The sequence below is a fragment of the Nomia melanderi genome, chromosome 5 (genome assembly GCF_051020985.1).
Source record: "Nomia melanderi isolate GNS246 chromosome 5, iyNomMela1, whole genome shotgun sequence".
Lineage (NCBI taxonomy): Eukaryota > Metazoa > Arthropoda > Insecta > Hymenoptera > Halictidae > Nomia > Nomia melanderi.
In genome coordinates this window covers 16746737-16769029 of record NC_135003.1, presented here as the reverse complement: position 1 = coordinate 16769029, position 22293 = coordinate 16746737, and the positions used below count along the sequence as shown (strand labels likewise).

At 45.9% G+C, this 22293-nt stretch overlaps 3 protein-coding genes across 11 annotated transcripts in view; 2 read left to right on the top strand and 1 right to left on the bottom strand.

Annotated features, from left to right (window-relative positions):
• LOC116424508 (growth factor receptor-bound protein 14) overlaps positions 1–10867 on the top strand; it is a 33638-nt gene extending 22771 nt beyond the window's left edge. For all 8 annotated transcript variants that reach the window (XM_031971007.2, XM_076368079.1, XM_031971008.2 and 5 more), the window contains 5 exons: positions 6354–6581; positions 7153–7260; positions 8423–8691; positions 9592–9685; positions 9755–10867. In XM_031971007.2, the coding sequence (XP_031826867.2) occupies positions 6354–6581; positions 7153–7260; positions 8423–8691; positions 9592–9685; positions 9755–10039 (984 nt within the window). In that variant the 3' untranslated portion in view covers positions 10040–10867. The remainder of the gene's footprint in view (positions 1–6353; positions 6582–7152; positions 7261–8422; positions 8692–9591; positions 9686–9754) is intronic.
• Positions 10868–11001: 134 nt separating this feature from the next.
• LOC116424469 (uncharacterized) lies at positions 11002–21003 on the top strand. 2 transcript variants are annotated; one of them, XM_076368086.1, is made up of 5 exons: positions 11002–11966; positions 14348–14667; positions 17580–17633; positions 17962–18116; positions 18173–21003. In XM_076368086.1, the coding sequence occupies exons 2-5, from the start codon at positions 14460–14462 to the stop codon at positions 18560–18562; spliced, it is 807 nt and encodes a 268-aa protein (XP_076224201.1). In that variant the 5' UTR covers positions 11002–11966; positions 14348–14459; the 3' UTR covers positions 18563–21003. The 2 variants fall into 2 exon arrangements, with proteins under 2 accessions (XP_076224201.1, XP_031826762.1); XM_031970902.2 differs by lacking the exon at positions 11002–11966 and adding an exon at positions 12098–12575.
• Positions 21004–21064: 61 nt separating this feature from the next.
• Positions 21065–22253, bottom strand: LOC143174544 (metabotropic glutamate receptor-like). Its single transcript, XM_076367844.1, has 2 exons — positions 21995–22253; positions 21065–21474 (listed from the first exon to the last, which is right to left on the bottom strand). The coding sequence occupies exons 1-2, from the start codon at positions 22251–22253 to the stop codon at positions 21065–21067; spliced, it is 669 nt and encodes a 222-aa protein (XP_076223959.1).
• Between the last annotated feature and the right edge of the window lie 40 nt (positions 22254–22293).

The window sequence follows — 22293 nt, the reverse complement described above, 5'->3', positions numbered from 1 at the left end:
AGATTGTACTTAAATTTTGAATTTCAACTCCTTGGTTCATAATTTCTTTCTCAATTCCGATCGATACGGTCACTTTATCATTAATAATTCACTGGAAAATAGAAAATAGAAAAATTAGACTAAATTCTGCGTTTCAACCCCTTGGTTCCTAATTTCTTTCTCAGCTCTGATACGGCTACTTTATTAACAATTCATCAGAAAAAGAAAAATTCGAATAGAATCCTCGACAGCTGCACTTTTCGAGCTTCAACAGAGAAATCTCGAAAGTCTAGCAGATACTCAATTTCTTAGACTACACCTAACCCCTTGGTCTTCTTTCTCAACTCCGATACGGCTGCTTTATCAACAATTCCTTGTAAAAACATAAGAATTCTAAGCATACGTTACGCCTGTATTTCCATTTAAGCACAACAGTCGATTACAGAGGATTAACATTTACTTTAAATTCGAACCGAGTACAACATATATTCGCCGAGTCGCATCGAAGATCCCCGCGTCTCGTTGTCGTAGGACAAGGAGCTAAACACCGTCCTCTCGGGTTTCCATTTATCTAGACCGGCGGTTACTGAATTACATCTGATAACCGGCGCTCCGCTATTAGCCTCGAACTCGCGAATAATCGAGCGGCGACCGGAAGAGAACGGGGGAAGAATGGAATGGCGCGGTGCCGGCGACGCGACTGAAAACCGTGCGGTTTTCCGCGTCCGCGCGAAAGCGAGCGAAACTTTCGTACCTTTCGCTCGGCTCGACCCTCGGTTCGCGTTGAACCGTCCCGCCTGCACTCCGTATCCTCGGGACGCATCCGTCTCGTCGACGTCGACGTCGGCAGCGCCGTAGTCGCTTAACGTCGCCGTCGATGTCACCTTGGCCGTCGTTGATTAGAATCGCGAGCCGATTACGAATCTCTCGCCGACTCGTTCGTTAGACCGTCTTCTTCCGTTCGCGCAGCCGCGGCCGGCGGTTTTCCAACGGCGAGATTAAGAAACCGGAGAATGACCCAGTTGAACGCCGGACGCAAAGCTCTCCGATATTCGAACCGTTTATTTTGAAAGCGGCTGAAATCTTGGAACGGATTAGAAAAGTATCAAAGAATAAAAGGAATATGTGGAACCGTAACTGTTGTAATAGTTTACTCGATTTCTTTGAAAAATCGACGCAAGACACACGCACACTTTCAAAATAAACGGCTCGCAATTTAGGCGTGCATGAAATTTAAAAATATACCTCGGAACTTTTTGCCAATACTTAGATACAGGTCTTGCACTGACGTAGCTGTGCGTGGCTGACATTGTTCTAGAAAAATTTTAGACGGGGCTACGTTACGAGCATTCTTCTGGGAAAACACGATGCGGGACTACTTCCGAAAAATCTCGAATGACGTAGAATAGTTACGTTCGTCAGGGTTCGAATATTGGATGCGTTAGTTGGACTGAATTTCGAGTGACGTGGACCACTTTAGGTGTTCGTTTGAGAGAATGTTAACACTAGAACTAGCGAGCATTTAATACGATTAATATGGAATTTCTATAAAAACTAACAATAGATTATTTTCTTAGACAGTTTCTTTAGGCATTCATTATAGTAGTCAAATGAAACTATTTTCAGAATCATTTTGAATATTCAACGCTTCGGAGATATCAATAATTGCAAAGCAATAAAATAGATATTCCTGAATATTAATAAGTATTCAACGCTTCGAAGATATCAATCATTGCAAAACAATAAAATAGATGTTCTTGAATATTAATAAGTATTCAACGCTTCGAAGATATCAATCATTGCAAAGCAATAAAATAGATATTCTTGAATATTAATAAGTATTCAACGCTTCGAAGATATCAATCATTGCAAAGCAATAAAATAGATATTCTTGAATATTAATAAGTATTCAACGCTTCGGAGATATCAATAATTGCAAAATAGTAAAATAGATATTCTTGAATATTAGTCATTTTGGGTGGTACGGTGGTTCTAGTGTTAAACAGCGTTACCAGTCGTGTTAATTAATACCAGTTTTATAGACACTTAATGCGTTGGTTCTGTCGTTGTTAGAAGAGACGTTCTTATATTTCAATGTTGGAACTTTAAAAATAGACGACTAGGATACGTATTCGTGTAATTGCGATCGAAATTACCAGTTTGTTCTATCGTTGTTATAAACATCGATGTTCGTTCATATAGCTCTTGGAAATGAGAGGTTTAAACGCAGGCAATTAGGCTACTTACGTAACTGCGCGAATCAAAATCGTTGGAAGCATTTGCGAAGAAATGTTTATAAATGAACTTCTTTCATAAATCTAGCGTTAACCCTTTGCACTCGAAAATTATTTTCAGTATCGAAGTTCAATTAAGGTAATCATCCGTGAAACGTTAAAATAGAATAGATCTATCTATCTATCTATCTCTATAAAAGGGTTAATTACTAAAACAGCGGATCAGTAGTTTCCCTTTCCCAATGATCTAATAATTCCAGGCTAGTTTCTTTGATTCATCAAAATATTTTATACTATAACTGTTGCAATATCGAAGCCTGAGTTCAAAGGGTCAATATTAACATGGATCCTACAGAGTTGAAAGGGTTAACACCTTATTCAACATTTTCCATCGAACATTTTATTTTACAATTCTACTGCGTTCAATCGTCCGATTAAGAGTCTCTCGAGTGCAAAGGGTTCAACCGCGAACAGCACCGCGACGTCCCGTCGGTGACGATGCGAATCCCACGAGAATCGCCGCTCGGCTCGACGATGACCGAGGAAAACGAGCGGCGGCGAATCGGCGCCGGTCGGTTCGCGTCGCCGTTGGAAAGCGCGGAGGACGCGCGAAAAATCGCGCGAGCGGCAAGGACGAGTACTTTGAACGCGGAAATTCCATTACAACGAATCCAATAAAGACGGCCGCTCGCGCGCGCGCGCTCGCTCGCTCGTTCGCTCGCCGCGTACGCAAGAGGTTTCCTTTTCGCGGACAAATCCGCGCTTCCAGCTTTCCATCGATTCCCGTCGCATCCGTTGACCGACTGCCGGAAGCGGCCTGGCCGATCGCGGGCAGCGAGGTGGGAACGAACGCGCGACTTTGCACGCTCGCAGATTCGCTCGTGTCCCTTCCCCGTCCACCGCCCACTCCGTTGAACTCTCTTTTCCGAACGCTATTGCTGCTCCTCGTTTCGCAAGCGAACCACTTCCGCTCTTCGTGCATCCGTTCGAGTAACTTCTCGTTTCGTTTCCGCGACGAAGATTCCCAAGTGAGAATGAATCGGTTTTATTCTACGTAGAATTCGATTGGTACCTTTAACGATGGAATTGATAGGTAACCTCCGAATGCCGATGTGGCAGCGAAGTGTTTTAGCTTTTAGATTGTGGGTTTAGATTCGACGAGTTGGGAGGAATCGTAAATAATGCAGAGTCATCGGTGAACTTTTGCAGATTTCTACCGTTTGCACTCGGCGGTTTTTCATTGGAAATGTTTGAACGTTTTCTGATAAGATATAGATGATGTTTTGTGAACTACTAGATTCAAAATAACTGGACAACTTGATTGAAGGCTTAATAAACTTATGGTTTTTATACAGAAACTGAAAGTCAGGTGATCGGTAGTTCTAGTGTGAACTCGAGAAATCAGTACATCGAGGAACGAAGCGTTACTAGATTCAAAATAACTGAACTCAATTGAAGTTTTAATAAACTTATGGTTTTATACAGAAATTGAAAGTCAAGTGATCGGCAGTTCTATTGTGAACTCGAGAAATCAGTACATCGAGGAACGAACCATTATTTCAATATTTCCGCTATATTCTAACAAAAACAAAGCTTCATTTCGAATTTCTCAAATCTCTCAAACATCAAAATCTACAGTTTCACCGTCTAAAATCACCTGACCGAGTCACCCGGCGAGTGCAAAGGGCGAGTCACTTAACCGGCTCATCGAGACTGTTTCCAATGTCAATACTGAAACACTCGGATAGTTGTTCGTGCGTTCAATCTGCAATTCGAAGACACTTAAAGTGTAGTTAGTCACTGTGCACCTCGTTCGGACCGCCTGGTACCGCTAGGGTAATCGGCAGGCTGCCATTGTCAGTCTCGCCGATCGTCCATCTTCGCGTTCGTCCCCGCGTCCCGTGAACTTTTCCGACGGATCGGCTCCGCGTTCATAATTCGGTCGAGCCGCGGTCCGCTCGGCCGGTCGTCGTTCGCTCGTCGCGTTTCCGCGCGTACGACAGCCCGCGCTTCTGGAATTACTCGTAAACCGGTTCCGATCTCGACCGTCACCGCGCTTCTGTTCGCGTTCTTGCCTTGCCTCGCCGCCATCGCCGCCTCCGCCAGCGCCTCCGCCTCCGCCTCCGCCTCCGCCCTCGTGTTTGCCTTCGCCTTCGTTGCAGCCACTTTTCTTCCGCGTCTTCGATCTCCTCGATCGGAGGGACCGGCCTCGCGATCGTTTCCGACGTTTCGATCGCGAGAGCCAGTCGATCGAACACTTAACGCATCGCGTACCCGGCTAATTTTCAGAAAACTGAATTGTGATGGCAGTTTTCACAACTTATATCGCTATATATAGAAAAACTCAGATATCGTATTGTTACGTAATGTATTTTAAATAGATAATCAATTTGAATTAAATTTTATATTTTCTCAATGCTGCGGTAATTAGCGAAGTTGCATAGCTAAGTGTCTTTATATAAAAACGAGATTTCTCGTTACCTCAAATGTTGCAATTGCATCGAAATGGAAGTGGTTCAAAATGTATAGAAAATTAAGAAGCTACATAGCCACCAATTATTGCACTCGTAACGTGTATCTTTCCTCTTTTTTTGCGATATACAAATGACACAACAGGCACGCACATATGCGCTTATGATGTAAATAGGTTAACTCTTCATTTGCATAGAATTCGCTGTAGCAATCCGAGAAACTTCATTGCGAGACTCAACTTCTTATTAACGAGCGTCGATTTGTAGAATCTTTCGTTTTCATTCATTCACGCATTTATCGTTGGTTCGTTGCATTTCCAACTGGATGAGAACGTTTAACCGTTTGGATGCTAAACAATTTTTCTGGAAATCTACCAAAAGTGCGGAAGTGATTGGGCGTGTAGGCAAAAAAATTAATAAGAGTACTTATCTAATGAGATCAAAAATATTGTGTTATTACAAAGAAATATCAAAGAATAACATTTATTCGAATAAATTTACTTCGATTTATTTCTTGAAGTATATGACACAAGAGTGCGAAGAATGGTACAGTGTTTAACCTACTAAACTCCAAATAGTTAAGTTAGTTTTACTACAGATAAATACAGAAAAAATTGTTAAAAGGTCAATTTTTTGAGAGTCATTGAAATGTTACTTTTAAATGGTACAATTGTGATACTACAAATATATACAGAAAAAATTAAAAGGTAGAGGTTGCATAAAATAGAACATCGAGTCTGACACAGGACTGCTAAAGGTTAGAGAATCTTTGTAAAGGGTTAACGTTCAAGGTCAAAATTTCAACATTGTCTTCGAAGGTTGCAATCGAAGCGAAAGCCAGCGAAACGGCGCTGCCGGTGGCGGTGGCACGCCGCTGGAAACGGCAACGATGACGATGACGTCGGCGACGGGTGACGTTGACTGATCCGGTGAACGAACGAATCGATCGCGTTCGACAACTTCTGCCTTCGATGAGTCTTCTATCAGCGCGATAGTATCAGCGAGTCCACAGACCCCTGGCGATACCAGCTGCAACGCCAGCGGAACGGGAAATTGTTCCTAACACGTTAAACGCCACGAAAATCTTAGGCGTTTTCCCATAGAGTTTGTCTTTCGTAGCAGAGAAAAGTAGAAATACTTATGAACATTTATTAAACATTTTTATTTCACATCGGTTGTCTTGTGTGTTACGATTGCTTTTTAGTCATTCAGAAGCGTCAGTTACCAGTGGCTGACATGGCGCTTAACGTGTTAATGAACGCAGCTCATACTTAACACTGGAACTACCGAAAATTTAACCCTTTGCACTCGGAAGTATTTCGCGAAAACAATTACAGGAAGAAAACTGATGACATATCAGAATATTTAGTTACGTGGATAGCTAAATAATAGTGTAACTTAGAAACTATGCTAAATCGTTAATAACTAAGTCTAATATCATTTATTTTTGTTATGATACAAGTAGTTATCGTATGTTATCAGATGCCGTATCAGAATCTTTAGTTACGTAACTTAAAAACTATACTAAATCTTTAATAACTAACTCTAATACCATTTGCTTTCATTATGATACCTTACACGAAACGCTGAAAATTCTGATGACGGTGAACACGTTAAACGAACGATACCACTGCATCGTCTAACGATCGCTCGCTACGAATGCTTTCAGGACTCCGAGCAGCTGACCACTTTCGCCCATTTGTCCGATTTCGTGGTGTACAAAATCACGAACGCGAAGTGGCGTTTTCACGCGCCCTTCGAGTGGGGCCTGTGCCTCAAGCCGTCCAGCAACGAAGAAACCAAAAGTACGGTGGCAGGAGAGCCCGGACTCAAGGTCGTCGCTTTCCAGACCGAAAAGTCCCGCGTTTGCTGGCTCACGGCCATGAGACTCGCCAAGGTAACCGGAATCTCGATGCACTTTTGCCTCCATTTTCCTTCCGCGTTGCTTCACTTCCTAGCCGCGAGTCGCTGCCTCGGCCGCGGACGTTACGCGACGATCCTCCTAAAACGATCGAACGCCGAGCATCGTTCGTCCGCGAACCTTCGCGAGCAACGCCGGTTTTTAACCCTTTGCAGACGAATGTCGACATTTCGATGAGATGAAATATTCATATTTGGAAGACTGAGTCGCGGGAAAATGATTGAATTACTCGGACAGCAAGAGATTAGCGTGTAGTTTCTGTTTTCGCTATTATTTAAGCAATTAATGTATAATTTAGCTTCATCCGTTGAAGATTTTGTACATTTCAAAGAATTTTCATCTTCGCGCCACGTGAACAATCATCGAAACTTCCGTGTACTCGAAACGGTTCTCTTCATTATCCAGAAATTGAGAAGCTGAGACTCTAACAATTGCTCCACTATCATTCTTATATCTCGTATATCCAACAAATGACGCGGCAGTCGAATGTTAGGCGGTCTAAATGTTAATTCACCGTATTGTTAGTTGACGTGCTCTGGTTTTGCAGTACGGCAAGCAGCTCAGGGACAACTACAGAGCCTTCAAGAACAAACAGTGCGAGCAAGCCGGCGGGGATGCCATGAAGGAACGATACTCCACCTACAACGCGTCCAATGTGAGTCTCGTCCGTTTCGCACGACGGTCCGGCCGATCGGCCGCGATTTCCGCGACGTTGGGAACGATCGCGCGCCGAAACGCCGCTTTCGAAAACGGAGCAAAGACCCCGAGGCGGCCGGCCGTTGCTACGCGCGGCCGGCTATCGATCATCCGGAGGCTACGCGAGCGTCGCGTCGCTTCGCCCCGTGTCCGCGCGCGCGGCGGGCTAGGAACCGATCGCGATTCGATACTCGCGTATCGCGAGCTCTAAGGCTGCGATTACGCTGACTGTGTGTTCGAACGAACCGCCGTTCCGACGGATAAATATTTAAAGATCGCTGCAGGGCAAGCCGGGGAGAGATAGCCCACTTCTCTTCGAGGAACTGTTACATCAGAAATATTTCAGAACCCATCGGTTTTCTCGATTCTTCGGTTTCTTTTCTGGACTTAGCGCTAGAACTACCTAGCAGTCAAATTGATGGTTTTTAAATTTTCTGTGGGAACTCTGAGACAGCTATTGAGATTTCAATTAAGTTGTGATCAGTTTGCCTGTTACTAAGGCAGTTCCTTCGGTAATTTAACAAAGGAAATGATTGCAAAAGGAGAGTTCGGGAGTTCTAGTGTTGACCTTTTGCACTCGAGAGGTGAACCTCAGTCACCGCTTGATTTATTCAGCGAAACTATGAAGTTGGATATTTAGTTTTCATCGGTTTTCTCGATTCTTCGGTTTCTTTTCTGGACTTAGCACTAGAACTACCGAGCAGTCAAATTGAAATTTCCCAGTTTTTCTGTAGAGTAGTGTAGTAGAGTTTCTGTAGTGTTTCTATAGGCTCCAATATTGCACCAGTTAGAATATTAAATATTTCAACGAATCTTAAAGAAGCTACCCCAAAATTATTAGATTCTCCCACATCCAAATTTTGTACTAACAAGTAAAAAAATCCAGGAAATGTTATAGCATTTCTCATTTTCGCTAATACTATAAAAATTAGTTGCTGATAGATTACAAAACAACCTAAAGTACAAAGGGTTAATATACTTTCCTTCTTTCTCTTTTTGCACCGTCGCGACGCATCGGTTTAAACGAATAATCGCGAGGTCGTCGATTCGTCGCGTTGACCGTCGGGACCGGCGGAAGAGCGGTTTCCTAAGTTTCTAACGAGCGATCTGCGTGTCGATAGGAATCGGTGCGGTCGCGCGTGGCTATGGACTTCACGGGAAGCGTCGGGAGGATCGTGGAGGATCCAAAGGAAGCGAAGGATATCGCGGAGAGCGAGGGGATCGATTGGAGGCGAACCTGGAGGCCATTCTCGAGACCACCGCCAGGCTGCGCGATGGTCAGGTTGCACGGGCTCGACGACGGTGTCCATGTTCTGCAACCGTGGTTTCACAGGGGCCTGAAGAGAGACATCGCGGCGGCTATCGTCAGGGATCACGGCTCCGTGGACGGGTAAGCCGGTCGCTTTTCCCTCAGCTCGATCTACACCGAGAGACGAACGAGTTTTCAAGTACAGCAGGGACCAGTGAGCTCGTGGCTGAAATTAGTGGAGTTGCTACAGTATTTGAAAATTTGTAGCTTTTGTTTTAATCCATCGCTGATATTTCACGTAGATTAGACTGTCACTTTTAGAATACCAAATAGCAAATGAATGATTGAACTACTCGAACAGCAAGAAATCAGTACATTCCCTTATTCTCCATTATCTAGGCATTATAACTACTTTGACAGAATCTGCCAAAGGTTTCGTATACTTTAGCCCTTTGTGGTCCAAAGTGCTCTTGGGCAAAGGGTTAACCCTTTGAACTCTGTAGGCTCCAATATTGCACCAGTTGTAATATTGAATATTTCATTGAATCTCATCGTTAAAATTATTCAATTTTCCACACATCCAAATTTTCTGCTAAGAAGGAAAATAAAAGATCGAAGAAATGTTATATTTCTAATTTTCTCTAGGAACACTATAAAAATTAGTTGCAGATAGATTACAAAAGAACCTGGAGTGCTAAGGGTTAACCCCTTGACCTACGATTTCTTTCTCAACTATGATCAACACACTCACTGTTATTAGAAATTTATTAGAAAAGGACAGAAGTTCTAGGGATATTCTACATCTACATTTACTCTAAGCTATAACAATTCGTAACAGAAGAGTACTCAATTGTATTGACAAAAATTAACAATTATATTCGTTAAATTCTGTTTAAAATCTTCACCACGAGTCTAACCCTTTATTACATGGCAAGAGGTTAAAACCATGGAAGTTTTTACATCTGTCACTGCCCCTGTCTCAACCTAGAACTCATCGATCTCTCAATCCAAACTAAACCTGCATCATTCTTCACCTTCCAGGGTGTTCCTGGTGCGCGAGAGCAAGAGCAACCTGGGAGCCTACGTGCTCACCTACAAATACAGCGACAAAGTGTTCCACGCTCAGATCCAACCGGTAAGCCATCTCCAGCGAGAAACACCCAACATCCGCCAACGGCAACCGACTAATCCACAAACCTTCCAGGTCTTCGACGAGCGCTGCAACTGCTGGCTGTACACCCTGGACAAAGGAGTGACGAAGTTCTACGACCTGCTGCAGCTGATCGCGTTCTACCAGTTGAACGCCGGCTCGCTGCCGACGCGGCTGACGCACTACGTGCAGAACGTGGTGCCGGTGTCGTTGCCCGGCTCGGAGCGCGAGGCCTCGTCGTCGCCGCCGTCGCCGACGTCGCCGGCCGAGATGACCCGGCGGTTCTCCGTGACCGGGAACCCCGAGAGGTTCGCCGGCCACGGGACCATCCGAGGATAGAGGATCCGGCGGCCCGGCGGCCCCGAGCGGCGCGCCTCGACGGACGCCGCCGCCTCGGCGCGGCCGGGTTGCTGGAGTTTGTGCCTGTGCAGTTACGGCGGCTGGAGCCTGTGACGTGCTGCGATCCGAGCCGCGTGCCGGCTACACGCGTCCGGAGAACACGGAGCGGAAACGCCTGCCCGACGCGGTGCGACGTGTCTGCGAGGGCGATCGACGTCCAGCGATCCTTCCCGCGTCCCCGCTCGTCCGCCGACGCGTCGATCGTTTCTTGGGACCGATACGTTTGGGAGAGGTTTGGCGGCGACGAAAATCGAGTTTGATAGCGGTTAATCAATCTCGATTTTTCGCCTCGAATGTGGAACACCTTTGGGACCGTTGACCGTTGACGATCGATGCCGAACGCGACGTCGGGGAACGGGAGGCCGCGCGATCGCCCGATGGCAACGCAGTACAGACTGAATCGTTTGCTGTCCTCCTTCTGTTCCCACCCCTCTCCCTTCTCCTCCTACGATGTCCTGATCCTGACGATCCTCTACACTCCTTTCTTCCGGTCTTTCTCGCGGTTATCATCGTCATTATAATATTATTGCTACTATTACGATGATTATTATTATTTTTATTATGATTATGATATGATTACGATTACGATTATTACAAACCGATTATCGTAGATACGAATCGTTACAATGATATATATTTTGTACGAACACGAACGAAAAGAATGTCCCACGAGCGTGTGCGAGACGAAGACCGAGCCCGATCGCTGACCGGCTCGGTCCGACCGTTCGACGAAGAGAAATAAAGCGCGTAAACGGCGACAAACTCGAATCGCTTGTCTTTTTCCTCAAGTTTATCCTTGTACGAGTTCCGAGGGAATCTTGGTTACTGTGAATGCGTGCATTCGTTTGATAGTGAAGGTACTGTCAGTTGATCTCCAGATCCCCTGTGAGCGAACATTGTTATTCATTGATTAACAGTGATCGATGATTTACTGTATATTACAAAGGAATGAAATTCAGCAAGTAAATCGATCGTATCAGTTGGTCTACGCTCGATGCTACCATGACACTATCAAAGATTGCCAAACTCAGCTTTCTCAACGAGGTACCCACAGGAAGCTTCCCTGCGCAACAGTTTCAAATGTACACCTTAACACTAGAACTACCAGATAGAATGTCATTTCCGATTTCCTTTTACAATTACCGAGAAGATACAGATACTATCAAAAATGATTAATTCAGTAACAGCAAAAACCGAAATCTCAATAAACAGCATACGGCTTCTACAAAATCTGTAGTTTGTGATCGGTAGGTCTAGTGTCAACACGCAGAACACCAAATTCCCACAATCCACTCAGCGAAACAGCTCTACAAACCACGCAATTCAACATCCAAGACCTTCATCGACAACGCGAATTCATCAATACACCTACACTTTCCGCATTCCGTCCCAAAAGCCGTGACTCCAGAACTACCGGATGTTCCAGTTGCTCAACAGATAAGATCTCCGAGAAAGTCCTAAAAAACCGGTTCAGCACGAGCCGAATAGCGAGCCGTCAACAATAGCACCTTTCCACAGAACAATTCGAAGACAATTCTCGGCAGTTCCAGCGTCGAAAGCGACGTGTCTCGCAACAGGTACGTCAGAGCTCCGAAGACTCGCAACGGTAGAGAGCAGGTAAGAGACGAACGGCAGGGGCGGCTCGAGGGGAAAGGAAAGGTCCACCGGCGGAGAGGTGGGATTCAGGTGCGTGGCAGGAGGCAGCGCGCGCGGCCCGCGACCGGCAGTTTACCGCGACGGGTCGACGCGGCGGCGCGTTCCGGGCCATCGACGATATGCGAGCTCGTAGACCTCCACTGACGATCCAGCCGAGTCCGCCGATCCTGGAGCAGCCCGTCCCGATCGCTCGACGAAACGTCACCGCCAAGTAAGTCGGACCGCGGTCCCGCCGCGCGAGCCGATCGGCCGTCGATCGGCTCGCGACCGCGCCGGATCCAGCGGGATCGCGTCGCGAAAGGGAAGTCGAATCGGTTGAATTCGCGTCGTGGCCGGGCGCAGGCGCGAGGATCCAGCAGCCATCGCCGCCGGGGCAAGGACGACGGAACGCGCTCGACGCTCCCGGGCCGGGCGCCGCCATTTCCGAGCGATCGGCTCGCCCAGGCGTCGATGTTTCGTGGATCCCGACGCGACCCGGAATGCGTGGGCTTCTAGAAACTGTTTCACGGTTGGCACGCTTGCGGCGAAGTCGGAACCGGTCCGACGGCATTCCTGCCGATCGCTCGACCGCTCGCGGCCCCGGTCCCTAACAGGAAAAACGCCGTTTCCCGATTTCTCGCTCCGCCGACGGAGTTTCGGCCGACACCCGAGCCTCGGCGACAGCCGTGTTTTGACGGGGACCGCGATGTCGACGGACGCTCGCGTACGTGACGCCCCGAACGCGTCCATCCGGTACCAAGAGGCGCCTGGCACGCCGTTTCCGTCGGTGTTTCGATTTTCTTACTGTTCTTCGTGGTTTCTGCAGGTTTTTATGTAGATGGTATTTATTCGTGGGTTTTTGTTGTACTGGTACTGATGCGTAACGGTATAGATAACCGTGTGTCATAGGATAACGAGGACACGGACTCGAGGAATGCTGATGTTAACGATAGATCTACTGACGTTTACTCCGTTGGTGGAACAATTGTTGTACGTTCGTTTAGATCTTAGGAATCGGAGGTTTGAGAGAATTAGGATACATTCGCATAATTGCGTTGATAGAAATTGACTCGAAGGTTTAGCAAATAATGCTTATAGAATTCAATGAGTGAAATCGACTCGTTCCCGTAGATCTAGCTTTGAAATAGGGCAAAGGGAAACTGCGTTGATAAAAATGAACTCGAACGTTTACTAAATAATGCTTATAGAATTCGATATGAGTGAAATCGAGTCGTTCCTTAGATCTAGCGTTGAAATAGTGATATCGACTTATTGTAGATCTAGCGTTGAAATAGGGCGAAGGGAAACGAAACGAAACAGTCGGCGTTCCCTCGGGTTCCAAGATGGCGAGTGTACTCGGAGTCAACTGGTCGAGTGGGTTCTCGTTCGTCACAGTTACGCGCGTTCGCAATGGGTCGTCGTTTTTATTACTTACGTCCATTCATTCGCGGAGCTCGAATGCAAATTGCAGAGCGTCGCTGGAATAATTAATTTCTTAGGATCAGAGTCGTTCGCATAGGAGCTGTCGAGTGTTATTAGTGTTATCTAACGTTCCACGCTTCGGTTCGCGGCGCGCGAACGATTCGGGGGACCGGAAGTGCGACTCGGGAATGGCGAACACTGGGTCGAAACGACGAGAACGAAGAACGGCCGACACGACATCGGTTTTCCCGTGGCAAACGGATCGAAGATTCGCCGCGATCGATCGAAACGCAACGCGCGTCGCGGCGCAAGGACGAGCGGTCCGTTCAACATGGAATCGCTCGAAACTAGTCCGTCTTTCGCCGCGATATCTGCGGATGACTCACGCCGCGTCTTTCCTTGTCTTTCTCTCTGTTTCTGCGGTTCTGCTCGTCACTCTTTCTCTGTTTTTTCTTTATCTCCTCCTTTGTGGCAACTTCTTGTCAGTTTTACCTTTAATTGTCGTTCCTCTGGTAGTAGGTTTGTATTCGTTATGGTGTAGTTTATTCTATTGTTCTTAGGAAAATCGTTGTTGGAAGGTAACTAGATGGAAGTTTAGATTTTAAAAGACACATTTAAATAGGAAGTTAGATCTTGGAAATGTTTATAAAACCGTAACACACTCAAATTAGATAGAACTTAGATCTCAGAAATATTTATACCGTTCTATGCGTTAAATTAAAGCGTCCTAAACCTATCGTTAACTTATACCTTCTCTATACTCATATCACTTCGTGCCCTTCCCAACTTCGACATAAACGCGAAGAACCGTTAATCTCGAAGATCGAAGACATTACTTACGATTTTCTTTTCTTAACTCTGATACATCCAAATTAGATGGAAGTTCAATCCTCAAAATATTTATAAAACCCTGACACACTCAAATTAAATAGAACTTAGATCTTCAAAATGTTTACAAAACCCTGACACACTCAAATTAGACAGAACTTATATCCCATAAACATTTCTAACATTCCATGCGTTAAATTAAAGCGTCCAAAACCCATCGTCAACACCTTTTCCATACTCAAATCACTTCGCGTCCCAACTTCGCCGCAAACTTTAAGAACCGTTAATCTCGAAGATCGAAGGCATTACTTTTAATTTTCTCGAGACCAGCGTTTCGAATGCGATCGATCGGATGGAACACAGTTTCAGGACGGACATGCCCGTCGTCGACGAGGTCCCGCTGGACAGGCGTTAAGAGAAGAGACGCTCGAGGAACGCGGGAGACGCTAGCGATCGGCGGCCCCCGAGTGGCAACATGAGGATCCTGGGCCTCGCCGTGGGCCTGTTGATCATGGGGCCGACGATCGAGGGAATGAACATGCCGGAGGTCGAATGCGGCGGCAAGTACTGCACCTCCAAAGAGTACTGCAACAAGTACAACAACCGATGCCAGTCGTGCTCCTCCATTTGCACCAACGGGAGCTCGAACTACCTGCCGAAGGAATGCGCGATTCACTGTCAAGGTAAGGGGGCGATTTTGCTCGGGGAGCCGGAGCTTTCGTCTCACGAATTCGAGGGTGACGTAACGGAAGAAACAGGTTTCCCACTAAAGGTCAATTTGTATTGCCGCTCGCAGGCGTCCCGTTGTTTTCCTCGTGAACTGTTTTAGTTGGGAGATTCTTCTTGAAAATGTTACGTACGAAACGCGACGAACGAATGGGGACGCGTGTGAATGTATTCGATGAGTAGGAGCGTTTGAGTCGATAGAAGCGAATGTGGTTGGGAAACGTTGGAGAAAGTACTGGCTTCTGAAATGATTACAGGTTTAGGAGCGATGGAAAGAGCTGTTCGATGGAGATCGAATTAGTTTAACGAAGATTTTTTGAAATATAGGAAATTGTCGGCAGATGAAGATGAATATTGTTTGGATCATTGGGAAAGGGAGATTACGCACTGATCTGCTTTAGTAATTAATTTTCGTGAAAAACGAAGCCACCAAAATTCGGCTGACGCGGTTAACACTAGGACTACCGAGCATCTAACCCTTTGAACTCTGTAGGCTCCAATATTGCACCAGTTATATTAAATATTTTAATGAATATTAAAGAAACTAGCCTAGAATTATTCGATTTTCCACACATCGAAATTTCCTATTGAGAAGGAAAATAAGGAAGAATTGTTATAGCATTTCTCATTTCTCATTAAAGCTGAATTATATATTGTTTAGATCATTGGGAAAGGGAAATTGATCTGCTGTTTTAGTAATTAAATCATTTGTTCGCGACTTGGCGTTGCAAATATGAATATCTCGACACATGTCGACGTTCGTCCGCAAATAGCTGAACGGAATATTATTCATGAATTGATAAGAATCAGGAAATATCAAGAGATTAGCTTAACTGCATCGGTTTCTGACTCATTTGTCGGGACGCTAACGATTCAGGCTCGAAAGCATAATTAAGCTCGGAACCTGTCGTTTCAGTCGGAGTCGGACCGAACCAATGATAAGCGCCCTTCACAATTCGAAATCCTCGTTTCAAATACTCGCTTCGCGAGTAACACTAGAAGTGCCAAGCAATCAAATCAGCTTATCTCCATATTACCATAAAACCTCTAAGAGTGTCCCTTAAAACGTCGATTGACCTATATTCCACTCAGCACACTATCAAATCAACTTACCCGAGCAATCGTAAAAACCAAGATCTCACCATAAAAAGCGAAGACCCACGCGTGTGTTCACCTGCACACGTGAGCAACGGTCTTCGACGCTTCGACTCCAAAGGATGAAATTTCCGTGAAAAACGAAGTCACCAAAATTCGGCTAATTAACACTAGAACTACCGAGAGTTTAATACGATTAATATGCAATTCCCATAAAAATTGTAACAACAGATTATTTTCGGTTTCTTCAGACATTCATTATAGTACTCAAATGAAGCTATTTATTTTCAAGATCATTTCGAGTATTCAATGCTTTTAACACGTTGAACGCCGCACGATTTCATAGAGCAAAATACACAAAATGGAAAAAGTACAATATTAAATCATTCGACTGGATTATTACCATTGCACGTTCATCGAACTGAATGTCACCGCAATGGGTATTATTTATAATATAGAAATGTGTGCGAATAATCATTTCATTGAGTGAATTATTAAGATATCAATGCTTGCTAAACAAACAAACCGAAACCAGTCATTTTACTGTTACGTAGTTCCAGCGTAAAACTAATTGTTCAACGGTTCACGTGCAACACGCGTCAGATAGGAATCATCATCATCCTCGTGGCTCGACGCGTTTCACGTGGCACGTGTAGACGTTTCTAGTTCACGTCGAAAATCGAAGCCCCGGTCGATCGGCAGCACGAAAAGCAGACCTGCTCGGCGTCGACCCGAAGACGCGCAGGTAGTGGGCCAAGCGTTTTCCGAGTGCCGTACGGAAGGTGGCCGCGAGTCCGTTGACTTTACACCTGACCACCGTCCCTCTAACGACTTCCCATCACGCGAACGCGTTCGATGACTCACCGTGCGCCTGTTCCTCCCCTGCCCGCCCGTTCGCTCGCCTGCACGCCAACCTTTTCTTTCCTCGGTCCTCTCCCTTTCCCCCGTCTTCCCGCAACCGATATCCTGGTTACAAGCTTCTCTCCTCTCCTTTCTCCCTTTCTCCCTTTCCCCGCCAGGAGAAAGAGCCGCAGTCGGACCTGGCCACCTAAAGGCCCCTGCACACGCTGAAACTTGTTGCGATGCGTCGACCCCTGGGCTCCCTGCGACCTGCGACAGCGTCGCTTCGCCGCCGACGGTTATTTTCAGTTTGACACCAGTTGCGTTCGATTGCACTCTAACGTGTTAACGAATCCGATCAGTCGGATTTTCTGTTTCTACATTCGGAATTCAGATAGTCTGTTGCTTGTTTTCCTTTGAACTTGGCATTTATCTAATTCCTGAGTCGATGCTTGTTTCCTTTTTAAATTTGAAATTTCGCTAATTCCTTGGTTGTTGCTTGTTCTTAGTCATTGTTATTTTCAGTTTGACACCAGTTGCGTTCGATGTGCACTCTAACGTGTTGACGAATCCGATCAGCCGGATTTCCAATTTCTACATTCGGAATTCAGTTAGTCTGTCGCTTGTTTTCCTTCGGAACTCGGCATTTACCTAATTCCCGAGTCGATGCTTCCTTTTTAAATTTGAAATTGCGCTAATTCCTCGGTTGTTGCTTCTTCTGTTTACTTTGACGTTTGGCCAGCCTTTCGGTTTGAAGTTTCACGTGTCCCTTAACCAGTTAAGTGTTTAAACAAAGCTGTTTTATTCCAACGCTTCACGTATCGAGGCATTATACAAAGTTTAACATTAAATACGACATTCTATAGTTTTATCGTGTCAAATCAAGTAGTTCGTCTTGGACAGCCATAAGATCGATTCACGGTTTCATTTGCAGAGTACCTGCTCGACCTGCGATACGTGCTCATGGAGGAGTACAAGAATCTACAAAGTAAGTAAACGCCTTTGGTATTTCTCTTATCAGTTGCTCTTATTAACCCTAATCGGACCACGATGTGATTTTAAGCATTTGAACTATCCTTCAATTTTTTGATTATTTCATCTCGCATTTCCAAAAGTCTGTTCCAACCACTTGTGGTGGCAACAAATTCAGAAGTCGCCGGCGCTCAATGTGTTAATCATTCCGTTTACTCTCGCAAGTGACTGAGAGTCACAGATGATTCATTATAAAACCACGTGGTGCAATTAGGGTTGAAGCCTTTGCTTCAGTAGTCACCGATAGCAATCGCTACCGAGATTTCTCATATCCGAATCGACAGACGAAGTCGGGAGGCTGTCGATCCTCGCCATGGTCGCCATCGCGGTGGCCCTGCTCTCGCTGTCGACAATGGCGTACCTGCTCGCGAGCAGCCTGTTCAAATGGAGAACCATGCGAGGCGCCTTCCGCGGCACGTTTCCCGCCACCTGGCTAAAGGTGAGTCCACCCGAAACTAAACTCGCTTCGCGCCGCTAACTCGTCCACCTTTCCAGAACAACACCGGGAACAAGAACAACAACAACAACCTGGAGAACAACAACAAGTCGTCGGACGACGTCGAAGCGGCCGCGTGCAGGCGGAACGGTCCGAGGCTCGCGATGCCGACGATCAGCGCGACCGTGGCTCCCGCCCGGATTCCGGTGAACGGGAAGGAAAACGGAAGCGGCGCCGGAAATGGAAACGGCCAGGGCCGCGGGCAGCCGCGGGAGAACGCCGGCACCTGTGACGCAATCGATAACGACACGCCGAACACGACCAGCACGTCGCTGTCCGGCAGACACCCGAGCGAAGACACCACTCTGGACTACGCTTACGACAATCCCGCGATGACGCCCAGCCCTGAGTCCGTGCAGATCAGGACCAACCGCGAGAGCTCGTTTTAGTTTGATACCAGAAGAGACATGAACTGATGTTGGTGTGGACCTCTGACGAAGGTGTTAGAAGAGCTTTGGAATTTTTCAATTGCATTGCGTACTGGTAATGAGAAATCTCGTTTTTATATGAAGACTCTTAGGTATATCACTTTGATAATTACCACAGCGTTTAAGGGAATATTAAATTTGATTAGAATTGTCCATTTAACACTAGAACTATCGTGTATTTAATACGATTAATGTATGATCCCCATAAAAATTGTAACTAGATTATTTTCTGTTTCTTCGGACACTCATTATAGTAGTCAAGTGAAACTATTGATTTTCAATTTAATTGTTTGATAATTAGCCAGTACGTAATGTGTTAAAATTATTGTCCCAGTTTAGTATGTGAATTGACTATTCGAGTTTTTTTAGTAAGGATTGTAAGATGAAGTGTAGGAAATGCCCAAGATTCAATTGAGGACATATTTGGGGAAATTTTAAGTGCAAGTTTCAGGTGTCTCTTGAGACCTTTGGTAGAATTAGTGCTAATTAATTCGAGTGAAGAGCGAGAGCTCGTTTTAATTTGCTACCAGAAGAGACATGAACTGAGTTCTTAACACTATTTCTGACGACGGTGTTAAAGACAGCTTTGGAATTTTTCAATTAAAATTACTGTCCGAGTTTCCTTCCTCTTCAGGAGCGATAATAAAATTCATTACAGGAAATGTTCAAAATTCAATTGACAGATAATTTAGGAAAATAATTTTAAGTGAAAATTTCAAATGTCTTGACACCTTCGTTAGAAACGGCGTTAACCGATTCGAGTGAAGACTTTTACCCGGTTTTCGTGTAAGACCGGCTTATCAAAGACCGTCGCGTTCACGAGCGTGTGATAGTGATATATTGATACTTTCGCGACACACGGTTAAGGATCATAACGCTGTTAATCAGAAATCAGGAATAAGTTCGTTTGCAATTAGTGTACGTCGTTATGATCCTTAATCCGTATCGCTGACATCAACGCGTTGACTGCCACGAGTTGTCTCATACGATCATGAAACGTTTCATTCGATCCTTATCATTCGTCTCGAAGGAATCCACGAGTGCCGGTCACCGGTGGCCGTCAACGCGTCGAACACGGCGTCGGCCAGCGGGACCGACGACCGGCAGCGATATCGAATTGTACATAGCGTATGTTTAAGTACTTAATCGCGTGCGCGCGAGCGCAAGCGCTACCGTTTCTACATCCTTATCAGTTCCGTCCATGGAAGGCCTTTGGAGCGAAGGTACGCGGCCTCGGGCAACGGGGTCGCGCTTCGCATAGGTCGGCGACGTTCACGCGCGAGTCCAGATCGATAATCGAGTCGGAGCTGGTCGACTGGTTCATTCTGAATGCACACGGTTCGCAACTAAATGCAGCTGCGGTTCTTTCAGAAGAATAGAATTCTTTGTCTTTGTTCTCTTTCGTCTTGCATTTTTATTCTTCCAAAAGAATCATGCGTCATTTAGCTTACCTACAGCTAGTGCAAGGAAATGACTACACGACAATGTTGTTCTTAACCGAAAAAGTTAACACATTGAGCGCTGGTCTCGAAAACGCTTCGGATTCTGAGTCTACCGCTTGAGCGCCGCAATAATGATTTCTGAATGTCCATTTCTGGATTCGACGAATATGCAATTAACACTAGGTTTACGAAACGCGTCGAATTGACGCACATTGGATTTTAGAAATATTATTTTGCAAATGTTTACGCCGATGATTGATGTCATCACACTGACATGTACCCGAATTACCATCAAATCTCCAGTCTCCATAATCTAAATGAACAAGCATCAATTCTTTTAGGAATAGAATGAAGTGTACAATAACTGCCCGTGAACCTAGTGTTAAAATGTACTATTTTAACCGATACATTGCTCAGACTTTAAACGTCTCTTAAGTCAGCGCTCAATGTGTTAACAAACAGAATGCAAGGAAGCGAGATACAAGGCACGCGCGGCTCGCTCAACTCGGCTGCTCAATCAACTTAGGTTTCCTAGCGTCTTTCGGAAGCCGGCGTGCTCGTCGTTCCTCGCTCCTCGAGTTCCGCGTCCGAGTCGACGGTAGCTCGCGCGGACTTCGCCGACCTTAGCATAAGTTTCTCTTAGATATTTCTTTGATGACGAAGCGCACTCGAGTTCGCACCCGACCTAACCGTAGATCGACGTCGATCGTTCGTTTTCTCGATCTCGATGTGACATGGTCGATGTCTTCCAGCGTTTCAGTTCGATCCGCGTTCCTCCCGCCATTTTGAGTACTCGGCGGACGTTGTTTGTGGAGACGAACCGAACGATTCTCTTACCGTTGGTTAACCTGTCGTAGGTATTGTTCAGTTTAAGCCACGTTCTTTGTTGTCGGTTGCGTAGCCTCTGTTGCGATCATGATAGAAATTATAGAAATACACCATCGCGCACTTTGCATCCAACGCAGGCTTTCTTTTGTACTGACTTCTCCCACAATTATCTTGACTTCGATAAGGATGACGCTCAGGTTGAAGCGGGGATGGACAATCGGGAGCCGCTTAAATCTGGAGACCGGATCGCCCGGCTGGCGGGCGCAGCCGAGCAACAGGGGAAAGCTTCCGGCGGAATCGCCGCTGTCGGATTCGAGGAGCCCTGCGGTCTGGACATCACCAGCTCCCTGGTGTTCTTCTCAGGCTTGATCAGCACCACGTAGACCTTCGGCAGGAACAGGCAGAGCAGCTGGACCAGTCCGTTCAGAGACAGGGAGAGCGCTAATGTGATCACTCTGACCACGTTGTTCACGGAGGCGAGGTACAGGGGCACGAAGGCGAGCCACAGGACGATCGTCGCGTAATTCGCGAACCCGATGCGGCGAGTCTCGTTGAATCCCTCGGGACACTTCCTGGTCTTCACTGCGTAGAACGTGGACGCCACTGTAACAAGAGCGATAAGATCTTGAATGGATCGATATTTAGTGGTAGGTCGCTGAAGTACTGTAGGATTAACTCCACTCGAAAGTTTTTCACTTGAAGTGTTCTACACTTTCTGATTAGATGTAGACGAGATTCTTTAAAATGAATTTAACTAGAAATCATACATAAATTACCAAAGCTATTTTATTTCGATATTTCACGTATTGACGCAGTATACAAAGGTCAATGGTAAATATCAAAGTTTATAATTTTGCTGTATCAAATCATCTGACGAGGAGTCGCCTCTCGAGTGCAAAGGGTTAATTTGTTGAAAATCAAAATCAATATTCTGCTAATATGACTTTCGTTAGTCACATTCAGTTAACCAACGTCCGAACATTCGAAGAACTAACGAAAGAAAATGACTCTCAGAAGTCAATGTTAAGTCGATTTCTCGATACTTTCCAATTTGCCCGCACAACGATCCATTCACCCCACACTCGGTCACTCATTCGGAAGAACCCTACGCATGGCAACTTACTCGTCAACAGGAACGGGTACGCTAAGCCGATCACGTACGATCCGTTCTCGGATCCGCGGCAGATCCTGATGTTCGCTTCCCTGCTGGGATAGGAGCTGGTCACGGCGGGCGGCTCCTTCAGCAGCCACACGACGTCGAACGCGATCTCCACGAGCGTGAGTACCGAGGCGATCGTTAACTGCGACCTAGGGCTGGTGTACCTGCAAGAAACAGCGTCGATTTTAGCGATGGAACCACGGTGGCCGTTAAGGTGACTCATGTAGAATTCTTACAAAACGAAACGAACGGTCACGGCACGC